The 25,564-nt window shown below is 40.2% G+C and overlaps 1 protein-coding gene across 5 annotated transcripts in view; it reads right to left on the bottom strand.

The window, feature by feature from the left end:
- The window catches only part of RFX4 (regulatory factor X4), a 168,505-nt gene that overhangs the window by 110,512 nt on the left and 32,429 nt on the right, over positions 1-25,564 (bottom strand). For all 5 annotated transcript variants that reach the window (XM_021091569.2, XM_021091568.2, XM_084955470.1 and 2 more), the window contains exon 3: positions 2,816-2,876. In XM_021091569.2, coding sequence (XP_020947228.1) covers positions 2,816-2,876 — 61 coding nt within the window. The remainder of the gene's footprint in view (positions 1-2,815; positions 2,877-25,564) is intronic.

Consider the following 25,564-nt stretch of genomic DNA (forward strand, 5'->3'; position numbering starts at 1 on the left):
GCAAAGGTTTCCCTGACCTTGACACTGTCATGGTGTCAGGAGGACTTCCTGTCATACAAACGTCCACTTAGATGTCACTTCCTTGGGGAAGCTTCCCCTACCATTCAACCTAAAATAGCCTCGGAGATATTTCCAGGCGATTCCAATGCTCTGCACAGCCCGTATCCCTATCCAACACATTCCTTGTTTATTTACCATTAATACGATATTTTTTTAATTATTATCCAACATCCCCCCTCAGAGCCCCTATTCTTAGTTTACCTTATCCCCCACTGTATTCCCAGAGTCTAAGAACAGGACCTAGCGAACAAGGGGTGCTCAAAAAAACCATTCTTAAATTAGTTAATGACTGAAATTCTACCTTAGAAACACAGCTTAAAGGGACGGGAGGACAGTTTGGTGTTTGAACAACTTGATGGCTCTGGATTAATAATAATAAGACTAAAATTTATAAATTTTCAGATCTGATTTGGCTCTGAAAACAAATTTCTTCATAGAAACAAATCCACTGCCTGACTTTGTGAACGAGAGGGTGAAATTTCTTCTGGAATGATCTATGTGACCCTTCATTTAGAAAAACAGATATTTGGTGTAGAATTATGCACAGGTCAGGAAGAAGTCCTACCCCAGGATGTCTGTGGAACTCAGAAGAAAGAGGTCTGCTGAGCTGTCCACGGCTGCTAGGATTCACCCAGCGCCTCCCTCTGCACCAGACACTGTCCAAGCCCTCTGTAAATACTGACTCACTTCCTTTTCATGAATACCCTGTGAAATAAATACGACTGCTATCCCCATTTTACAGGTGAGTAGACGGAGGCACAGAGACGTGAAGCACCTGGCCCACTGCTACAGGGCTGGAAAAGCAGAGCTAGGAGTTAATTCCTGGCAGTTTGATTTAAGAGATTTCACTATCTGCAGCCTTGCCATTGCCAGGCAGACATCAGAGAATCACGGGAAAACAGACATGAACAAGGTGATTTTCTTCTAGTCCCTTTCAAATGGTTTATTCTGAAATGTACAACATGTTCAGATTATTAAAGCAAGAATGTCTGTTGATTCCTGGCATTTCTTAGAAACTCTCACTCCCATTTCCAGTCCTTTACATTCAATATTCTGGCATTAAGGGAATTCGTGTGGCCATAAGTTAGGGGAAAGGGTGCAGGGGGAGATTGACCAAGGAAGTGGAGTAGAATTTTAAATAAAGTGAAAAGGAGCAAATGCAATGACAAAAAGAATGTAGGGACAAATGGATGGAGAAAAAGCCAAAACACTGGAAATGGAGCTCTTGAAAACAACCTTTGCTGTCCTCATAGTAAAATAAGTAAAATAAGTTGACAATTGAGACCCTTGTTAGAGGAGATTGAGTTAACATTCCTGAAGGCTTTCTCCCAGTGTTGTTTTCCTCTCACCTGTGGATGGATTAGTCAAGAAACTCTAATGCAATTTACTCATTAAAGCCTGTCTGTTTCCTTTTCTGATCTGGTCTCTTCTCCATCCTTCCCGATGTTTCTCTTTCCTTTCTTCCAAAGCATAGGCTTTTCAGTTAAAGTGACCCAGCCAGGCTCCTGCCTCTGCCACTTCACAGCTGTGTGTATATTCAGGCAAATGATTTCACTGTCTAGGCTTTATTTTCCTCATCTGTGAAATGGGCACAACAGTACCAACCTCATAGGATTGTGAGGATGAAATGAGGCAAGTACACAAACTGCTTAGCATGTAGGTGGCATGGAGATTTGTTCCTTTCACCTCCTCACTTCTCTCTCCTTCCCCTTTGTCCCTTACTTCTTTCAGCTTTGCTGCTGTAATGCTAGGGGAGTAATGGCCTTAATTGACCAGATCCTCTAAGGGGTGAGTCTCAGGCATAGACAGCCTTGGTGTTCAAAGCTATAACATAAATTCTCCTCTGGAGTTCCCATCATGGTGCAGCGGAAACAAATCCGAGTAGGAGCCATGAGGTTGTGGGTTCGATCTCTGGCCTTGCTCAGTGGGTTAAGGATCTGGCGTTGCCGTGAGCTGTGGCGTAGGTCACAGATGCAGCTCAGATCCCACATTGCTGTGGCTCTGGCGTAGGCTGGTGGCTACAGCTCCGATTGGACCCCTAGCCTGGGAACCTCCATATGCTGCAGGAGTGGCTCTAGAAAAGACAAACAAACAAAAAAAAACATACATTCTCCTCTAAGAGCTTTACTTACACATTATCTGTAAATATCAAACAGGAGTGTAACTACTTAAATATCAAACAGGAGTGTAACTATTTAAACATGAGAATTTATCTGTAATATCAAACGTGAGTGTAACTACTTAAACTTGATGTAATACTATCAAGTCCAGGAGCTCCAAATATTAAAGAGAGTCACTCTAGTGGATAATTCACATTAATGTGATTAATGTAAAACAGGTATAGCATAGCTGTAATTCATTATTAATTTGTTAAGGGTTCATTGGTCAGGATGAACAGACCCTATAGAGGAAACATATAGAAATTATGTTTCTATAATTTGTAGCAATGCTGTTAATTAAAATAAGGGAGACTATTAAAATTAATAACATCCATGTGGAATCCAGTCCTTGCCAGCATTTTAATGATGAAAAAAAAAAAACCGCTCCCAAATAAAATAAACATGAAAATTCAAATCTCCAGGCTATATCGAAGTTGAGTATTTTATACATACCTGCAAATTAAATTGACTGCACAGCCCCCAGTGGATGTCAAGTTATTACAACAATGTTAAAATACACAAGTGATGTGCTGTCCTATAGGCAGGAGGACATATGAGCTTCCCAGCAAGAGAGGACTTGCTTAAAACAGACTTACCATTGCAGAGTAGCAGGAGTCGAGTGGGGCTTGGATGCTCTATTATTTTCTTTTTCCTCATCTGTCAAATGAAAGGAAAAGGAATGAACTTCTGTGGGAAAACATCCAAGGCCCTCCAGATCTCCCAAACGTTGATGCTTTGAAAAGCAACGATATTTTGGCCTCAAACGTTGATGCTTTGAAAGCAACGATATTTTGGCTTTTCCAACATGGTCTAGACTTACCACACTTTAAGAAAAAAAAAATATATATATATTTGTCTTTTTGCCTTTTCTAGGGCCACTCCCACAGCATATGGAAGTTCCCAGGCTAGGGATCAAATTGGAGCTGCAGCCGCCGGCCTACACCACAGCTCACGGCAACGTCGGATCCTTGATCCACGGAGCAAGGCCAGGGTTCGAACCCACAACCTCATGGTTCCTAGTCGGATTCGTTAACCACTGCGCCATGATGGGAACTCCCAATTTATTGATAGATAGATAGATAGATAGATATTTTTTTTTTTTGGTCTTTTTTTCTAGGGCCGCTCCCACGGCATATGGAGGTTCCCAGGCTAGGAGTCGAATCGGAGCAATGCTGGATCCTTGACCCACTGAGCGAGGCCAGGGACCAAACCCGCAACCTCATGGTTCCCAATCAGATTCGTTAACCACTGCGCCACGACAGGAACTCCCAATTTATAATTTTTATATGACATAATAACATTACAGTTGGCAGAGCTCTCTGTCTTCATCACTGAACAATACGACTGTACTCATCCACCTTGCTATCTTCACCACTAAAGCTGCACATTTGACTGGATGAGTCTGACCCTAAGAACATACTGACCTCACGTGCCATTTGCTCCTTGTAACTCTAATGGAACAGACAGTGTAGGGCAGGGAGAGTAAGGGTTCAGAAGAGCCAGATTAGCAATATAAGAGAGCAGGGGTTGGCAAACTTCTTCTATAAAGGGTCAGATAGTGAATATTTGGGGATTTGGGGGCCAAGAGGTAAAATAAAAAATATTATGTTATTTACATAACAAGAGAGAAGACAAATTCTACAAAACTCTCATTGACAAAATTCAAAATATAATAGGGTTTTTTTCTCTCTTCTTCTTCTTTTTTTTTTTTCTTTTTAGGGCCATACCTGCAGCATATGGAGGTTCTCAGGCTAGGGGTCCATTCAGAGCTATAGCCGCTGGCCTACACCACAGCCACAGCAACGCAGGATCCAAGCCATGTCTGCAACCTACACCACAGCTCACGGCAACACCAGATCCTTAACCCACTGAGCAAGGCCAGGGATTGAACCTGCATCCTCATGGATACTAGGCGGATTTGTTTCTGCTGAGCCAAATGGGAACTCCTCCAAATATAATAATATTAATTGAACATAGTTCTTGTAATATGGGTCTATTAATAAAAAAAGAAATTAATTTGGGGGGAGCAGGTAACATTTTTCTTAACTGAGGTGCAAAGGTCACACTCCTTTTCATCCAACAGATTACCAACATTCATCTATAAAAAAAATTCTTGGTTTACACCCCTATGAAAACAGGCATCAGGCCAGGTTTAGTCTGTGGAGTTCTAGTCTGCTGATCTCTGCAACACAGCAATCTTGAATAACAGATCAATCTTTGCATATCTAAAAACTACTCACAATTTTATCATGGATTAACTGAGAACTACATTTTATTAGCCTCATCCAATTCCTACTGAAGGTTATTCATAAAATAAAATTTCCCGACCCACAAAATTTTACCCAAGAGAACTGGTACAGATAATAGTCTCAAAAGAAAATGATGTCAAAATCTACAAATATAATCAACAAAAGTTAATAAATACATGTAAAACAGTCAATGAAATAAATTTGTGGTATAGGATTTATATAGAAAATGGACTTCCCACTGTGGTGCACTGGGTTAAGGTTTATATGGGAAAGAATTTGTAGTCATGAAATAATTTAAATAAAACAAAAATGGAGGTGGAAGAAAATGAAGTATACTGCATGAAAATATTTTTAAGTGAATTAGCTTAATGAAGTTGAGTTTAGAAAATATTTTATTGATGGAAATTTATCAGCATTGGTATAAATCTGACTAAAATGCTCAAAAAATGTGAAGATGTTGTTGTTTATTCAACAACTGTACATATTCACCTTCTTCCTTATTAATAGAATCTTAATTTAAAGGGGCTGTGTGTTCAGGGAGAGTTATCCCCTCTCAAATCCGAGAGAAGTGAATGCTAATTAATTTAAGTCTATCATGGTAATTTTTTGTCTTCTAGCCCCTGAGGATTAGGTGGAGTATGTGATATGGTGCTGGCCTATCAGATTAAGAAGAAGCTTTCTGAATGCTTCTGGGAAAGTTATTTTTCCCTGTCAAAAAGGAATGAAGGACTTGATTTTGAATTTCTGGCCCAAAAATGTGAGAAAAAAAATCTTTTTTTTTTTTTAAGGAAGGAAGTGGGGAGGGAGGGATGGAGGGAGAGAGGGAAGGAGGGAAGGAGGGAGGGAGGGAGAAAGAAAAAGAAGACACATCCTGATCTGTCCTGCTTTTGAACATGGCTGTGGGTAGCCATGGTAACTGGACTGAGGTGGCAAACTTTCAATTGGGAGAAGAGTAGCCTCAGGATGAAGTCAATACCAAGGAAGGCACAGAAGTAAAAGGGGGAAACTTGGGGATTCTAAATGTCACGCCATGCCTCTGATTAGCCAAGCCTAAAAATTGTTACCTCTTTGTTCTGTGAGATAATACACTTTTCTGAGCTAATGAAACCTCTTTTCATTGGGTAGTCACTCCACTAAAACCATCCTGATACCAACAGTAACACAAAATGTTCTCAGGGACAAAATGCCCAACACATCATGGGCTCAACACCTGTTTATGTTGCTTTGTCAATGTGGAGTTACTTCCAAATGTTTGTAATCCTTTCCAGTTTAGAATATACAACACCACCTCCTTGAAGCCTTTCCTGATACCCTCCAAATCAGGAATAATTAATTCTAACTCTGTTTCTCTACATACGATTACTTCTTTTTCAGTTGAACAGTTTAGCCATCTGGATCATTATTTTTATACATATCCATATTCATCTTTCTGACTTGAGTATCCTACTTAAGAAGATTCTATTTAAAAAGGCAAGGATGCCTGATTTCAAATTGTATCACAAAGCTATAATAATCAAAACAGTATGGTATTGGCATAAAAATAGACACACAGATCCATGGAACAGAATAGAGAGCCCAGAAATTAAACTCACACACAGCCAATTAATTTATGACAAAGGAGCCAAGAATATACAATGGGGAAAGGACTGTCTTTTCAATAAATGGTGCTGAGAAAACTGGACAACAACATGCAAAATAAACTGGACCATTATCTTACACCATACACAAAAATTAACTTAAAACCAATTAAAGACTTGAATGTAAAACCTGAAATCATAAAAGTCCGAGAAGAAGAAAAGGATAAGCAATAAGCTCCTTGACATTGGTCTTGGTAATGATTTTTTTGGATTTGATATCAAAAGCAAAGATAAATAAGTCAGATTACATCAAACTAAAAATCATTTGTACAGCAAAGGAAATCATCAACAACAAAAAGGCAACTTACTGAATGGGAGAAACTATTTGCAAATCATGTATCTGATGAGGGGTTAATATTCAAAATATATAAAGAACTCATACAACTCAATAGCAAAACAACAACAACAAAATGCCCCCAAACCCCAAACAATCCAATTTAAAAATGGGCAGATCTGAATAGCCATTTTTCCAAAGAAGACATATAGATGGCCAATAGGTACATGAAAAGATACTCAACATCACTAATCATCAGGGAAATGCAAATCAAAACCACAATGAGACCTTATACCTTTTAGAATGGCTATTATCAAAAAGACAAGAAATAACAAGTGCTGGTGAGGATGTGGAAAAAAGAGAACTCTCATGAACTATCAGTGGGAATGTAAATTGGCGTAGCACCTATGGAAAACAGTATGGAAGTTCATCAAAAACTTCAAAATAGAACTACCATATGATATAGAAATTCCACTTCTGGGCATTTATTTGAAGAAAACAAAAACACTAATAAGAAAAGATCTCTGCATCCCATGTTCACTGCAGCATTATTTACAATAACCAAGACATGGAAACAACCTAAGCATCCATGGATAGATGAATGGCTAAAGAAAGTATTTTATATATGTATATATAATTCAGCCATAAAAAAAGAATGAAATCTTGCCATTTGCAACAATAATGATGGACCTTGAGGGCATTAAGCTAAGTGAGATAAGTCAGAGAATACCATACGATTTCACTTACATGTGAAACAAAAAAAAGTTCACGGATAAAGAGAACTGATACAGATTGGTGGTTGCCAGGGGTGGGGGTAGGGGATGGGTGAAGGGAGTCAGAAAGTATGTACTTCCAATTATAAAATAAATAAGTCATGGGGATGTCATGTACAGCATGGTGACTACAGTTAACCATACTGTACTGCATATTTTAAAATTGCTAAGAGAGTAAATCTTAAAAGTTCTCATCCCAAGAAAAAAAATTCTGCAATTATGCATGGGGACAGATGTTAGTAGATTCCTATGGTAATCATTTTGCAATATATACGGATATTGAATCATCATGTTTTACACTTGAAAATAGTATAGAATTGTATGTCAATTATTTCAATTTTTTTTAAAAAAAGAAGAAAGCAGAGATGATATCTTAGTCATCTTTGTGTTTCATCCAGACAGTGTCTTCTACTTGGCACTTAGTTAAATAGTTGAGTCTGCCTTTCACAAATGTGATATATATATGAAATATATATTTATATAGCATAGGAGTTCCTGCTGTGGCACAAGGGAATGGGTGGTATTTCTGCCATGCTGGGACGCAGGTTCAATCCCTGGCCCAGTGCAGGAGTTAAGGATTTGGCATTGCCGCAGCTGCAGCGAAGTTGCAACTGTGGCTTGGATCTAGTCCCTGGCCTGGGAACTTTCATACACCTTGGGGTGGCCAAAAAAAAAAAAAATATATATATATATCTCACAAAAAGGAACATGAAGAGCATGAATATATGGATCTCACAAGAATGTAGGTAAATAGACTCAAAGAACAATATTCAACCTCAGTTGTTCACAAAGAAATGAACAGTTTTATATCTCTAAGAGCAACACAAATTTTAAATAATAATAATCCCCGATGATGGTATCTAAATGGTAAAACTGAAAGTCTCATACTTCTCTCAAGGTAGTTTTAAGTGGTACAATGGTTTTGTAAATAATTTTGTAATGATGTTGAGAGCTATCTGAAATATCCTTTCACTTTGCCCCACAACTCCTAGCTATCATACTAAGTAAATAATTGAAAAGAAAGCAAAGCTATATTTAAAAAAATGATGAATTGAATTTTTTTAAACAAGGAAAAAAATGTATAAACAACCTAAATATATCTCTGCCTAGCTTATGCTGACACATAATTTATGTTTTTGTTCCCCCTAAAATTGCTAGTATTTGTTTCTCTTGTTTTTTTTAAATGTTAGCACATCAGTCAATCTGGGCTACACGTCCAAAGATCTATGTTCTAAAATCAATTAAAAACCTTACTGGCCATGACTGAGACAAACCCTCGACTTCTGAGCTTCATTTTCTTCACTTGTAAAAATGGTCATTTTAAAGGGCTACTGAATGGATTATTTTAATTCCACAAATATTCATTGAACACCTAATGTATGCCAGCTAGACACTGGGGAAAAAGGAATTACGCTCTTGTCCTTGAGTCTGGTTGGGGAACAAGAAAGTCAAATAGTAGAGAGAGGCCAAGTTCAGTAAGGAATGACAAATGCAGGTTAGGAAAACAGGATTCCGTCAACCCAGACTGCATGAAAAAGCAGAGGCTATCAGAGAGGCCTCCTGGGAGGCACTGAGAGTGAGCTGAGCCCTGGACTGGGCCAGGGATGGGAACCAGATGGGATGCAGTCCGAAGGAGGGAGGAGAAGGTGTGGGACAGATAAAAGACCAGGCCACCTTCCCAGAAGCCAGTGGCTGCAGCACAGGTCCTGGTCGAGTGGTGGAGTGGGGCGAGGGTGATGGAGAGGTGCTATGTGACACCTAGTAATCCTGTGAAGCTTTAAGACAGTCTCTGCTCTCCAAACTGGGGGTAACAATAACGCCTACCTTGAAGGGGAGGACTTGGGAGGACCGAGTGAGGTGAACTCAGAGCTAAGAGCTTGAAAACATCAGCTGCAGGAGCCCCTTAGCAAAGGCTGCCCTGCGCTGCTCTGCCCAGTTGGCTGGGAGGCCTTGGAGTGATTCTGTTCAGCTGGGATCTACCACAGGAAGCAGGCAAGGGAGGCCGCCTCTGCTCCAGAAGCTTAACAGGGGCAAATAAACATGACTGCATAGATGGGACCCCACAGGTTAAGCACATAGCAGGGGACATCACGGCTCCAAATAGGAGGTGGCATTCGAGCTAATTGTGAAGAAATGATCAGGATTTAAAAGATAACTTTTTTTTTTACTGTTTACAAAAATAATACGTGTTCATTTTTCTGTAATGTGGAAAATATAGGGAAAATAGAAATCTCTGGAAATCTAAGCACCGTTCACCAGAAAGAACTATTGTCAACTCTTTATTCGCTTAACCTCCAGTCGTTTTTCAATGTTCTCTTTCACAGCCAAGCACACACATACCCCTAACTTAAAACAAGTGAGGGTCACAGCACATCCTGGCTTGTAAACGATCTCATGCACATTTACAAGGACAGGTCAGACTTCGAGAGGAGGATGTTGGGGTTGCAGGGGGCGGGGCAGGGGTGCAAGCATCATGAGGAAAGGCATGGAGGAGGGAAAGGCAAATGGAGCTGGAAAAGTACCCCCTTCTGAGATTCTGCCACCAGGTCTCCCATTCAGGGGATACCCATCACTACTGTGTCAGATTTTTTTTCCCACCTAAACTTTGTGAGGGCCCATTTCTGGTAAGAGGACTGGCTTCGAGGGCTGGCCCACCTGCGTTTGAATTCCAGCGTTGCCCCTAAGTCTGGGGGGGGGCCTAAGCGGTCACTTACTTGACTCATCCAAGTTTGCGGGCCCTCATCTAAACATGCGAATCATAACTTATGATGACTAGAGGATTAAACACAATATGTTAAAAACAAGATACATTTAAAAAAATATCATAAAAGGAGTTCCCATCATGGCTCAGTGGTTAACAAACCCGACTGGCATCCATGAGGATGCAGGTTCCATCCCTGACCTCACTCAGTGGGTTAAGGATCTGGCGTTGCCATGAGCTGTGGTGTAGGTCATAGACGCGGCTCGGATCCCACGTTGCTGGGGCTGTAGCGTAGGCCATCAGCTGCAGCTCTGATTCAACCCCGAACCTGGGAACCTCCATATGCCACCAGTGCAGCCCTAAAAGACAAAAAGACAAAAAAAAAATGATAATAATAAATACCATAACAATACTAATAGCATTCATTGGCCAAGTAGTTACGCCAGGCACAGTGCAGCACTTGATCTCCTGTCTCATTTTGTTTCTCCCAACAGTGCTATGAGTTCGTTTTATACCCCTATTTTATAAATAAGAAAACAGGTTCGCATGAGGCTGAAAATTTTTCAGGAAGTCATGCAGCCCAAGAGAGGAGACTAGACCTCATTCGGTGATCAGCATATGGAGTCTACAGACAGCAGATGAGAACTGGTCTACCTGGAGCCAACAGGGACCCTCTGGCTCAGTCACCCAACAGGTGCCTTCTACCTCTCTGGGCCCCTTTCCCCCTAGACCATTGGTACCTTCATTCCCAGCCTCTTTTCCCCAAAGAGGGTGTGCGTCACCCCCAGGCCTGACCCTCTACATGATGGGTCTCAATCCTAATTCACGAGAAGGGCTCATAACTCATGTGCTCCTTCATAGATATTCACTGAGTGTGTCCCAGCCCTGTGTCAGCGGCTAATGGGGGGAGAAAACAGACATGGTCTCTGCTCTCTTGAGGTCAAATTTTCAGCAAATAAAATGTAATTCCAGGCAAGAGCTGAGAAGGGCAGGTCCAAGAGGCAATGGCAACCAAGGGTAGGGTACAAGCCCAGCCTCAGGGTCTGAAGGGGCAGCAGGAGCCAGCTAGGCAAAGAGGACAGGAGAGCCCCTTTGGGGAAGGTGGAAATAGCCCTGATTGATAGAGACTTCAGGAATTGGCCTTGCCAAATGCCTTCTCATCTTAATAGGCAGAAATGCCTCAAACCAAATAAGACTCATCCTAGAAGGCAGAATTCCAGGCTGACAAGATTCCTGGAGCCACTCACAGCACCCACGGAGCCATCCACCCTTCAGGCCCGCCCTGCGCATCCTGCCAAAGCCAGAAAGCAGCATCTGCTTAAAAAGCCTCCCACTGAGAAGCTGCCCAGTGCCTGGTCTTCTCCCTGCCATCCTGGTCTGCTCCCACTTTGCAGTAATGGATCCTAAAAGTCCCCCACTCACCCCTATCTAGGGAATCCCTGTCCAACACCCAGTGGTGAGCGTCTCTACTCCCCTTTCTGGATCTATCTCCTAATACCATCTCTGGGGCCAAATGTCCAGGCTCACATCCTGGCTCCATCACTTGCTAGCTGTGTGACCTCAAACAAACTTTGGAACCTTAGTTTCCCTGTTTGTAAAATAGGGGTAATAACAGTACCAAGTGCTAACCATGAGGGGTAACTAAACCACTGTCCCCCAGGCCTGGGTCTGGTAAGCCTGGCACCTGGGCCAGAGTTATTCACTTCCCAGCAAAGCCCTTGTCATAGGTGTAACCACCATGTGCAGACTCTGCTTTGCTGGTTTGTCAACTCTGTAGGGCGTAGACCATACTCACCAGTGTGTCTGCAGCACCCACCCGTGGAAGTATCTGTGGACTGAATGAATGGCTAAGATAATCCCACAGTTAAAGGTGGAGACCACCCATCTGATTGCGGTGAGAATATAAAGTAGTAATACTATCAGGGAATGTTTATTGCAGTCTTATAATGCACCAGGCACTGGGCAAAGCTCTTTACATTACTGCATAAAGTCTTCATAGCTTCTGGGAGCTCCCATTGTGGCTCAGCAGTTACAACCCGACTAGGATCCGTGAGGACTCAGGTTTGATTCCTGGCCTCGCTCAGTGGGTTAAGGATCCGGCGTTGCTGTGAGCTGTGGTGTAGGCCAGCAGCTGCAGCTCTGATTCAACTCCTAGCCTGGGAACTTCCACAAGCCTCACGTGGGGCCCTAAAAAAGCAAAAAAAAAAAACAAGAAACTTTTTCCATAGCTTCCTGAGACAGTGGATGATTTAACTCATGTGAAACATCATGCACAGTGCTTGATGTATACTTAGTGCTTACCCAGTGTTAGGTTTAATTATTAGTATGATTCCCTTTTACAGAGGAAGAAACCGAGGCTCAGAGGAGTGAGGTATTATGTCTGTGGTCACGCAGTTTAGCAGTGGAGCCAGGAGAGGGACCCAGTCTAGTTGACAGCTTAACCTCCCCGAATCCAACCATAAACGCACCTCGTGCTCTCTTCAAACCTGTAGCCCTGGACTAAAGACTTTAGAGAACATACTATCTACCTAATCATTTATTTTCTGCCTCTATGCTGACTGAATTCATGATATTTGGGACCCTCTTCTAGAATATTTCCTGCCTAGAGCCAGTGTGGCAGAGTTCAATACTGAGGGCGAAAGTTTCTAAATTAATTACTTCTGTTCAAATCCCAGGAAAGGTTCAAATTTATGTGAGTCTCAAGTTTCACTTCAAAGTCCTAATTCTATTTCCTTTCATTATACGAATCAGACTGCACCTGGCTAGACCTCACCTGTTGGGAACATGGGGCTGCCAAACATTTCATTTCCCCTTATCTACCTCCTTTCCAGGCCCTGCAAAGAGCACCAGCTGATGATCAGGGTGCCTGGACCCAGGCCTTTGGACCCAGGCCTTTGGCAGTGGACATCAGCCCCTGGCAGCAAACCCTTCTCCCCGTGGGAACAGGGCTAAGTCCCAAACAAAACTGTGATGTTGGCAGCTCTGCTCGGAGAGGGCCCCACACCTGCTTCCTTTCACCTCCTCTGGGTGAATTCCTTCATAATCCTGTAGTAGGAGTGGGCCTTTCTAACTCTGATACACACCCTGGAGTCATACCAAAAAAACTGAGAAACTTTTACTACATAAGAAGTCCAAAGCTGCTCTGTGGGGCAGGGCGGGGTGGGGGGAGAAATACACCATAAGTACAAAGATAATGACCCGCTTGGGAAAACTGCAATCCTACCACAGACAATGGTCTTACCTCCCCACCACAGAAAGAGCTCCAACAAAACCAGAAGGAAAAAGACCAAGAATCAAGAGAAAAACTTAGGCAAAGCCTATGACACGCAGTTGGTTGGAAAAATGCAAATGTCCCTAAAGTGTGAAAAGATCATTAATCTCAATGAATTAAAAAGGAAACTACACTAAAACACCATTTCTCACTTATCAGACTGGCAAAAATCCAATCCACAACCACACAACTCTGCCATGAAGCTGTGGGAGAAGGTGCCCTCCTACCTTGCTGGGAGAGTGCAAAATGGTGCCTCCTCCTACGGAAGGACATTTCACAGAATCTACTGGAATCTCACATGCCCTTTATTCAGCAGTCTCCAGGTCTGCGGACAGATCCTGCTGCTACTCCTGGACACATTGAAAATGACCTTACGCGAAGTTATCCATTGCAACTTGGCTGTAACCACAAAAGTGTGGAAACAGCCCAGTGCTCACCTAGTTACCTAAATTACAGTACATGCTCACAGTGGAATACTACAAAGCTGTGAAAAATACAATTAAAAACAAGAAAAGAATGAGAATGCTCTCTCTGTTCTTACTGATAGGGAACATTCGGGTTTATCAGGTTTTCAGGCGAGTCACTGGAAAAAAATGCGTATAAAGTGCTACTTTTTTGTGTGTAAAAAGTGGCAACCCCCATATATTTAAAATTTTATTTGTACAAATAAAATGCTGGAAGAATATGCAATAAATATTGAAAATGCTGAAAGAATGCACAATATACAAATAAAAGTGCTTCCCAATAGGGAGCTGAGGAGAGAAGACAGAGGTGGGAAGATTTCCCAGTGAGTACCTTTAGAGTATTTTGATATTTGAACCATATGAATATGTTATCCATTCAAAAATACTGTAATTAATTTTGAACAAATTAAAAGACCCTATTAAGGAGGAAACATCCGAAGGAAGAATCTCTTCCAATGGTTAAGTGGTCCTGGAGCATCAAGACCTAAAAGTGAATTACAAATACCACTCCTAATCTGGCATGGCTTTACAGTATTTCGCTTTGCTAATATCCATTACTTAATAAACACTTACTGAGTGTAAGTGCATATTAAGTGCCAGTGAGACGGTCAACCAGACACACCCTCTTCCCCTCAGGGAGGGGGGTAGAGGTAAGGAGGGGCCCGGGCCGTGGCTGCACCCCCAGAGTTGGGTCTACCTAACTCTCTACCGGAGGAGAGGACAGACAGACACTCCGGGAGCCAGAGAGGGCAGCTGTGACGGCAGCATGGATATAGAGGCTGAAGAAGGGGAAGAGTCTTAAATCCTAACCTAAGCACGGGCCTCATGAGCCCACCAGTGGTACTGCACCTCAGTTCCCAGCCAGGACTCTAACTGAAGTGTTCACTCTACGAGGACAATCCGGTTTGGAAAAGCCATGGTGGGGGGACTTCTCTGTGAAACTCCCCTGACCGTGGACGTCCCACTCTGAGCCACTGCCCTTGCTCTGGCAGCTGTCTGCCTTCCTGCTGTTGGCGGGCGTGGGGGCTTTGGTTCACAGCTCAGTGGGAATATGGAAGAATTTAACCACATTTTCTCTTCTCTGGAACCCCTTCTTATGAACGTATAAGATCTCAAATTAGAAAATAACCCGACATGCTAAATGAGCTGAGTGGAGTGAGAGAGGTAGGTAACTTTCAACTATGGGTCCCAGAAATGTGATCAGATTTTAACACAATAAGGATGAGTCACATTACGTTATGACCCACTGGGACCCCAGTCTAGGCCACCGTGCTGTTAAATTCCAAATTTTCCTGTCCCTGTGCTATAAATATCCTCTGTCACCAGCAGTCAGTCAGTGATAGCCATGATGAGTTGGTGAAAGGTTGGGGGGTGATGAAGGAAGCAGGTATATTCCAGAGGGGCAGGCAGGACAGGGGAATGGCGGTTGTTAGAAGCTGTCAAAGAGGAGAGGGAACAGGACTTAGCATGGACCATCTCACTCATACACGCAGTGTCTGGTAACTCTTGGAGATGAAGGGGAAACTCTGGACTCCTGCCTAGGATACAAGATAGAGACTGAAGTCATTTGACTGAGATATTAAGGAAACAATAGCCTGGAGGCTAGAGGACTTGGACATTCTGGGGCTGTGTTCAATTTGTTCTGTTTCCCAAGGAGGGAAACAAGAATCCCAAGGACTCCCATTGGACTCCTGTTCTCTGGACCCACCCTATCAGCCCACTCCTATCTCTCCACTCCTCTCTATCCTGCTGGTCTACAGCCTCATCAGCTGACCTGGACCAAGTGGAAGCCCCTGAAGTGCCTTCCTGGCTCTAACCCACCTGCACTGACCCTCCACGCTAGTCTTCCAAAAACGATGTGTCCCTCCACCACTCAGCACCTCCAGTGGCACTTTAACTATCAAATTCCAAACCTCTTGTAGGAATTCAAGTCTCTCAACAGTATGGCCCAAACTTATCTTCCTAGCCCTGTTTCCCATGATTCTTCAATTTCTCTGCTTAAGACAATCCGGAAAGCCCTCCAAGCTCAAAACCTGCCTTGTGGCTTTTTGCCCCCAGCCCTTTACTTAAAGGAACCACATAGGTCCCATGAGACCCATCACAAATGCCACCTCCTCCAAGACACCTTCCCTGGTCACCTTCCAACCTTGTGATGTCTCCCAAACTTGGGCATGCAGATTGTGCTTCACAGGGTCTGGTATGGGCCCAAGATTCTATATTTCTAACAAGCTTCCAGTGAGGTTGTGTTGGAGTCCAAGAACATGCTTGATATGGCAAGGCTGAACACCTTGCACAAGTCAAGTGGAATTTATCACATACAAACTTGTATTATTAATATTCAAGTATGTGCCTTAGCTTCCCTCTGGAATGAACATTCTTTGAAAGTAGGGACCCACAGAAGAGAGAGTTTATACAGTGAACAGAGAGCCAGCTATAAAATCAGACTGCTTCAAGTTTGACTCTTAACTCTATTACTTAATTGCTAGGACACTTAAGTCACATAAACTCTGATAAGGATTTTAAAAAATTCCTCCCTCCCAGAGTATTAGAAAAAATAGTGGCTGTGATAATGCCCACCATACTGCCTGATACTGAATATATTTTAAGTTTGGCTCCCTGCTCGTTCCTTCCTTGTCTAACTTTGGGGCTTTGCAGTCTTGTATGTAGTAAGTGCTCAGGGAATCCTCTGGGCCTGACTTCTGCAGGAACTTCTGTTCTACCTGTACAGTTATGTTCAATCCACACTGCTAAGCTTTCCTCTCTGGATAGATGCTCTAACTAGGAATAAACATGATATTTTATAGTCATAGTCTTCCTACTTGTTGGTGAGTATGCCATATGTTTCTAAACATAAAGATCTACTGACATCTGCCAGGAATAAAACACAATTTGTTCAGGTCAGAAACGAATATTTATTTGACCCAAGTTACTATAAACAACCCACCCACTCTTGTTCAGGTTCCCACTCATCAGGCCTTCAGGGCTTGACCTCACTGGTTCAGGGTTTTCTTCCCAATTGTATTTCATAAAAATGTCCTATGTCCCATTTCTTCATGCTCACTGAAGCTCTAGTGAGTCAATTAAATCGATCTTTTCTGAGCTGCCAAAAGGGACATAACAAGAAGAGCATTTGACATAACAGGAAGACCTAAGTAACAATTTTGATTTTAGCACTCTCCAAGAGTGTGATTTTAGACAAATATTTCCCTTCTCTAAGTCTCAGTTTCTCATCTGTAAAATTGGAGAGTGGGCCAAGATGATCTATAAAATCTCATGGTCTTTGATTCTAGGCTAATAAACTGATTATCCAGCCACTCCACTAAATTTGATCTAGGACCTCCCGGTGCTAATACCCAGTTCTTGCTCAGGCCAGTGGGAGGAATATTTTTCAGCAAGTGGAACTCTGATCTCTCTCAAAGCACCCTATGAATGCATTTTTACCAGCTTGGTCTGGTTTAGAGATAAACTCTACAGCATACCCTTCAGCTAGCCACTCAATAGCTAGTCTTTCATTTTTCCCTGCTTGCTAATCAAACCCCAGTTTTATTCAAGGCAATAATGTGAAAGCCCCAGAAGTACTCATGATTCATCCAATCTAGGAGTTAGTAAACATTTTCTGTAAAGAGCTAAATAGTAAATATTTCAGGCATATGGGTTCTATCGCATATGCTTCTCCTTTTTTCTCTACTCTTTAAAAAAGAAAAAAAAATTGATTATGGGCTGTACAAAAACAAGAGCCAGGCCAGATTTGATGCGGGGGTGATGCAACCATCGTGATTCTATTCTATTATTTTAACAAATATTCACCTCTGCTATATTTCCTTTCAGCTACAGATGATAGAGTTTGGGACACAAAGTTTAAAAGGTCTACTAGGGGCTTCTGGAAAAGTTGTTGTTTTCTGATAAAAGGAAGACACATAAGAGGAAAACTACTTGATGCCTTCCTTTGCCCTATCCGTCTATTTTGAATGTGGACCTGATGCCTGGATCTGAAGCAGCAATCTTGTGACCATGAGGACACAAGCCAACGTGAGGAAAAAAAGCCAACAACTTAGGAGGAATTAGCAGAAAGATGTATAGGGCCTGAGTCCCAGATGTGCTGAACTGTTGAATAAACCCTGGAATTTCTTACCTCCAATCTTTTGGTTAAATAAGATTCTCTAAACCACTGTCAGTTTTCTGCCTTTACAATTCAAAACATTCTTAAAATATTAAAATCAAGGAAATTTTCTCTTAATTTTTAAAGTCTCAACTATATCCTGAGCCTTCCACTATGTGCCAGGACCAGGGGTTACAACAGTAAACATACAACATTCCTGCCCTCATGGGGCTTTCAGTCTAATGGAAGAGATGGCAAGGCACAGACAAATAGTCACATTGGAATCACTAAGAGTGGGTGATGAGCCTTCCTAACTCTGGTTTTAGTATTCCTACAGACAAATAATGAAATCCTCATGGTAAGTCTTTGAAGCATTACCATCTGGGAGGCTAAACAGAGCAAAGACTAACTGACTAAAGTTCAAAGGCAGACATACAGACCCAGGATCAAACTCTAGCTCTACCTTTTACCAGTTGTGTAACTTTGGTCAAGTTACCCCCTTTGAGCCTTAGTTTTCACATGTATAAAATAAAGCTATTAATTATAAGCTACCTCCTTGGACTACTGTGAGCGTTGAATGAAATATTGGAATTAAAGCACTTCTCATTGCTTAATAAATGACTGACATATATACACATTAGCTATATACATATTAACTAATTTGTTTAACAATATATGCTTAGAAAGAACTACTAGAAGGGAACACAAAAAATATCAGGAGTAGTTATCCCTGATTAGTGGGATTAGAGACAATTCTTTTTCTTGGTCATTTTTCCCCTACATTTTTCAAATACATACAAACATGACTCATAGCTAGGGGATGTATTTCTCTAATATAATATTTTTGTGTTTTGAAAGTAAAGACAATATGTGGACTGAGAGAGGAGTTAGGTGGCTCATGTTTTAGCTCTAGCACTGGTACTGACATGGACTCCTCATCAACCCTGGCTTTTTCCCTGAGGATATTTCTAAGTTGCTACATTGGAACCTACGCAAAGAGTGCTGTCCATTAGGCTTATGAGACTGAAGTTAGAGTTTGGAGATGACAGAGAGGCTAAGATATAAAACAGCAACAATCCAGAGAGAAGAGACCCATAGAGAAGAAAACAAACATCCCTGCATTCAAATTCCCTTCAAGTCTTTAACCCATTCCTATGCTGCACATGTAAGAGAGAAACCAAAAAAATAAAATAAAATAAAGCAAACAAACAAACAAACAAAAAACAAAGAGAGAACATCAGCTTAGCTAGGAAGTCAGAAGTTGGAGTTCAGGCTGGGAAAAGGTAGAAGGAACTTGGTTAAGTACCCAGGGATTTAAGTTGTAGACCCAGAAAGGCCATGACCTAGGAGCTAGGAGTAAAGGCCACACTCTAGTAGTAGGGACAAAAATTGAAACAGTCTGGACTTAACCAAGTCTTGACAGGATCAAGGAGAATCTGGTTTTCTATCTGTCTGCTAGAACAAATTTTAACATTCTTTGGAGAATGATAACATCATTCACTCAAAGCCTCTCTGATTTTGCATCCATAATGTTGAGTGTTAGATCAAAAACTATAATGCATATTGAAAAACAGAATTAAAACCCTATAATCCAAGGAAAAAAAATAGGTAAAAGAAGTAGATCAAGAGATGACTCAGATACTAGAGTTATCAGACAGGGAATTTAAAATAACTATGGTAAATGTGGTTACAGAGATAAAGGAAAAGACAGTCAAAATAGAGGAAATGATGTGACAAAACAGACAAAAAATGCAGAATATCAACTGGAGATTGTAAAAAAAGAATCAGTTGGACATCTATCATAGAAGAAAGACTACAATATCTGAAATTAATGTAATCTGGATGGGCTTAATAGCAGACTCTAGACACAAGAGAAAATGGGAATTGAGAACTGAAAATCAGGTCAAGAGGAAACACCAAACTGAAGTACAGAGAGAGAAAAATGGACAAACCAGAGCAGAACAAAGAAATATTGGAGGTACAGTCAAAATGTCTACTATTCATGTAACTGGAGTTTCAGAAGGAAGTAAAAAAGAATGGGATAGGAGTTCCCACTGTGATTCATGGGTTAAGAACCTGACATAGTGTCCGTGAGGATTCAGATTCGATCCTCGGCCTCACTAGCAGATTAAGGATCTGGCATTGCCACAACCTGCGGCTTAGGTCATAGATGTAGCTTGGATCTAATGTTGCCAGGGCTGTGGCATAAGCCCCGGCTGCAGCTCCAATTGGACCCCTAGCCAGGGAACTTCCATATGCTGCAGGTGCAGCAATAAAAAGATAAAAAAGAATGGGTCAGAAAAAATATTTGAGGTGATAACAGTCAACAATTTTACAAGTTTGATGAATGACAATCCACAGATGCAAGAAACTCACTGAACCCCAAGAAGAAAAAATATAACAAAACCGTATCTATGGATGTTACAGTCAAACTGCTAAAAACTAAAGACAAAGAAAAAAATCTTTTGCCTGAGACAAAAATACACATTGCATTTGAAGGAGTAAAATCAAGTCTGATGGCTAACTTACAGAAAGCAGAAGACAATGCAATGAAAACTTTAAAGGGTTTAAAGGAAAACAAATCTTATCAACTAAGAATTCTATATCCAGCAAAACGGTCCTTCAAAAATATGGGTGAAATAGTTCTTACACTATTCTATACTGCTCTACCAGAAATAGTAAAGGAGTTTCTTTGGGTTGAAGAAATAATGATCCCACATGGAAGCATGGACCTCCTAACAGGAATGAAGAGCCTTGGAGAGGGTAAATATGTGAATAAATGTAAGTACGTATTGACTAATGTTTTAAACAATAATAAACCCAGGTGCCTATGGTCAATTAATCTTCAACAAAGGAGGCAAGAATAAAAAATGTGGAAAAGTCTATTCAACAAGTGGTGCTGGGAAACGTGGACAGCCACATGTAAATCAGTGAAACTAGAACACACACTTACACCATGCACAAAAATAAACTCAAAATGGCGTAAGAGTTAAACATAAGACAAGACACCATAAGCCTCCTAGAGGAGAACATAGGCAAAACATTCTCTGACATCAACTGTACAAATGTCTTCTTAGGTCAATCTCCCAAGGCAAGAGAAATAGAAACAAAAATAAACCAAGGGGACCTAATCAAACTGACAAGCTTTTACACAGCAAAGGAAGCCATAAAAAGAAAAAAAAAAACCCAAATGACTACCTACAGAATGGGAGAAAATAGTTGCAAATGATGCAAATGACAAGGGCTTAATGTCCAAAATATACAAACAGCCAATACAACTCAACAGCAAAAAAACAAACAACCCAATTAAAAAATGGGCAGAAGACCTGAAGAGACATTTCCCCAAAAAAGACTAATGGATGGCCAAAAGGCACATGAAAAAATGTTCATCATTAGTAAGTCTACAAATAACAAATGCTGGAGAGGGTCTGAAGAAAAGGGAACCTTTCTACACTATTGGTGGGAATGTAAATTGGCACAACTGCTATGGAAAACAGTATGGAAGTACCTCAAAACTAAATATAGAACTACCATATGATCCAGCAATTCCAATCCTGGACTATATCCAGACAAAACTTTCATTGAAAAAGATACTTTCATTGAAAAGAAACATGCATCCCTATGTTCCTTACAGCACTATTCACGCTAGCCAAGACATGAAAACAACCTAAATGTCCAACCACAGATGAGTCGATTAAGAAGATGTGGTATATATACAAAATGGAATACTACTTGGCCATAAAAAGGAACAAAATAATGCCATTTATAGCAACATGGATGGAACTAGAAACGCTCATACTAAGTGAAGTCAGTCAGAAAGAGAAAGACAAATACCATATTATATCACTTATATCTGGAGTCTAACATACGGCAGAAATGAACCTATCTACAGAAAAGAAACAAACTCAGGGACTTGAAGAACAGACTTGTGGTTGCCAAGAGGGAGGGGGAAGGACTGGGAGTTTGGGGTTAGTAGATGCAAACTATTGCATTTGGAGTGGATAAGCAATGAAATCCTGCTGTATACAGGGAAATATATCTAATCACTTGTAATGGAACATGATGGAGGATAATGTGGAAAAAAATGTATATAAATGTATAACTGGGTCACTTTGCTGTACAACAGAAGTTGACAGAACACAGCAAATCAACTATAACAAAATTTTTTAAATAAGTAAACAAAAAACAACAATAATAATGTCTTTCAGGGTTTATAGCATATGCGGAAGTAAAAAGCAATAGCAGAAAGGATGGGAAAGCAGTAAATGAGGTTAAACTGTGAGAGTATTCATGCACTCTATTTGAAGTGGGAGAAGGAGTAATATGAGGCAGACATGAAAGGAAAGGTACATATTGTAACCCCTAAGAGAGATACTCAAACAGAATATCTAGTTGGAAAGCAAGCAGAGAAACACATTAACAAAATTTACTGCATTAATCTCTCCAAAAAAAAAAAAAAAAAGGGACAAGGGAAGAATAAAGAAATAAAGGCAGATGGGACAAATCAAAATTGAACAGCAAGTTTGTTCTTCAAAAAATAGGGCAGGAAGAAACACTCTCAAATTGTTATGTGAATCTAGCATCATGCTGATACCAAATTCTGCCAAGCATATTACAAGAAAATAAATTTATAGGTCAATATCCCTCATAAATATAGATGCAAAAATCCTTAACGAAATATTAGAAAATCACATCCATGGGTATATAAAAAGGATACTACTTCATGACTAAGGGGGTTATGCCAGTTTAATTTAAACATTTAAAAATCATCAAAGACAATTCTCATTTTCAGAATAAAGGGAGAAAAATCATATGACCACCTCAATAACGTAAAAAATTGACGAACTTTAACATTTGATTAAAGAAAAAACAGCAACCAAGAAACTAGAACTATGAGGGAACTTAGCCTGATAAAGAATGGCTATAAAAAAACTTATAGCTAATGTCATTCTTAATGATGAATCTTTGAAATTTTTCCCCTAAGATACAGAAAAAGGTGCAAATGTCAGCTTATTTTTGTTCAACATTGTTTTGGAGGTCCTAACCAGTGTAATAAGGCAATAAAAATAAAGACATAAGAATGAAACAAAAGAAGCACAAGTATTTTTATTTGCAGATGATATAAGAATGTAAATAGAAAACCCTATAGCATCTGTCCCCCCAAAAAAATGATTAAAATTACTCAGTGAAGTCAGCCAGATCACAAGACACCAAGTCAATATACAAAAATCAATTGTACGTCTATATACTAGCAAGTGAAATTAATTAAGTGAAATAAATGAAATTTTAAAAATACAATTCACAATAGCCTTAAAAAACATGAAACACAGGGAAATTTTAACAAAATATATGGAAAATACAAGATGTGAGAGAAAGTGAAGTCCTAACTAAATGGAGAGGCAAGCCACATTCTTTGCCTGGAGGTTCAATATATCCATTCTCCTAAATTGGTTTGTAAATTCCAAGAAATTACAGTCAAAGTCTCAGTAAACTTTTGTTGAAGAATTGACAAGCTTATTCTAAAAGCAATGGCATCAAATTTGCAAAAAAAAAACTTGAAAAAAAAACAAGGTTGGAACACAGTCTCATTTCAATCCTTACTATTCCTGGTAAAAGGAATAAAAGACCAGCATAACCCGACCCCCTCCTCCAAAAAAAAAAAAAAAAAGCAAGTTTGTGGACTTAAACTAAACAATGCAACTACATTAAATTTAAACCCTCTAGGGAGCTCCCATCATGGCACAGTGGTTAATGAATCCAACTAGGAACCATGAGGTTGCGGGTTCGGTCCCTGCCCTTGCTCAGTGGGTTAACGATCCGGTGTTGCCGTGAGCTGTGGTGTAGGTTGCAGACTCGGCTCGGATCCTGAGTTGCTGTGGCTCTGGCGTAGGCCAGTGGCTACAGCTCCGATTAGACCCCTAGCCTGGGAACCTCCATATGCCGTGGGAGCGGCCCAAAGAAATAGCAAAAAAACAAAAATAAATAAATAAATAAATAAATAAACACTCTAAAAATCCCAATTAAAGATAAAGATGATCTGGAGTTCCCACTATGCTGCATTGGAAATGAATCTGCCTAGTATCCATGAGGTTGCAGGTTCAATCCCTGGCCTCGCTCAGTGGGTAAAGGACCTGGCATTGAGGTGAGCTGTGGGGGTAGATCACAGATGCAGCTTGGATCCTGTGTTGCTATGGCTATGGCACAGACTGGCAGCTGTAGCTCCAATTCGACCCCTAGCCTGGGAACTTCTATATGCCGTGGGTGCAGCCCTAAAAAGCAATAAATAAATAAATAAATAAAATCAGATCAGACTGGCTTTTAAAAACTGTTTAAAAAAAAAACCTCTTAATATTGAATTCAGAAAGGCTGAAAATAAAAAGACAAAGAAAGACATACCATGACAATCCTGATAAAAAAAGAAACCTGGTTGTATTAATATGGATAATATACTTGAAGGCAAAAAGTATTACTAGATATAAGGAGGGACATCTAATAAAAATGATCATTTCAACAAGAGGATATAACAATCCTAAATTTCTAGAAATGAATACTTCAAAACATGTTAAGCAGAAATTAACAGAACTGAAAAGCTAGATAAGCACAATTGCTTTCAGAGAGAGCAAGCAACAACAATAAAATCCATAAGTATATGGAACATTTTTAATAACATGATTAAACAACTTGATCTAATTGATAACTGTAGAACATGCCATCCAAAAACTGCAGAATATACACTCTTTACATATATACCTGAGCATCTGTCAAATAGACCATACATTTGGACAATAAGCAAGTCACACTCATTTTAAATACTGAAGTCATCCAGAATATGTTCTCTGACCATGTGACATTACAAAGTAAAACCAGTAACAGAAAGACAACTAGGAATCTTTAGAAATTAATCAATAGAGGGGGAGTTCCTATCATAGCACAGTGGAAACGAATCTGACTAGGAAACATGAGGTTGCGGGTTCAATCCCTGGCCTCACTCAGTGGGTTGAGGATCCGGAGTTGCCATGAGCTGTGGTGCAGGTCGCAGACAAGGCTCGGATCTGGCATTGCTATGGCTCTGGCATAGGCTGGCAGCTACAGCTCCAGCTGGACCCCTAACTTGGGAACCTCCATATGCAGCAGGTGCAGCCTTAAAAGCACAAAAGACAAAAAAAAAAAAAAAAAGAAGAAGAAGAAGAAGAAGAAAGAAAGAAATTAAGCAATAGATTTCCAAATAATATAAGGGTAAAAGAAGAAATCACAATAGGAATTAGAAAATAATTATAAAATAATTGATAATATGATAATGAAAGTATGACCTCAGATAAGTATGTGCTACAATTAAGTGATACTTAGAGGAAATTTTATAACTTTAAGTGCCTGTCTTATAAAAGGTTAAAAATCAACTATCTAAATGTCTATCTCAAAATAGAAGAAGACAAAAAACTAAACTCAAAGAAAGTAGAAGGAAGGAAAAAAATAAAGATAAAAGCAGAGATAAATGAAATTTAAAAGAGTGTAAATTGAGGGGAAAAAAACAAAGCCAAAATTTGGATCTTTGAAATTGATAAACTCTGACAAGACTGCTTAATAAAAATAGAGATAACATTGGAAATGAAAGAAGAACATCATCGTAGCTGCTAAAAACGTGACAAAAAACAATGAGAGGGAAGCTTAGATAATATCATGTAAATAAATTTGAAAAATTATATGAAATGAATTCTTTAAAAGTAATAATTTGTAAGAGTAATAAAACAAGAAATAGAAAAATATGAATAATTCCATTGCTATTTTTAAAACTCACCATCATTAAAATCTTTCCCTCAAAGCTCCAAACCCAGATGACTTCAGTGTTAAGTTTTTCCTAATATTTAAGAAGTCAGTAA

This window comes from Sus scrofa, chromosome 5 (genome assembly GCF_054392235.1).
Source record: "Sus scrofa isolate SSC_HxYL_T2T_F1_AM1 chromosome 5, Sscrofa_HxYL_maternal_Yorkshire_Landrace_v2.0, whole genome shotgun sequence".
In the NCBI taxonomy this organism is placed as follows: domain Eukaryota; kingdom Metazoa; phylum Chordata; class Mammalia; order Artiodactyla; family Suidae; genus Sus; species Sus scrofa.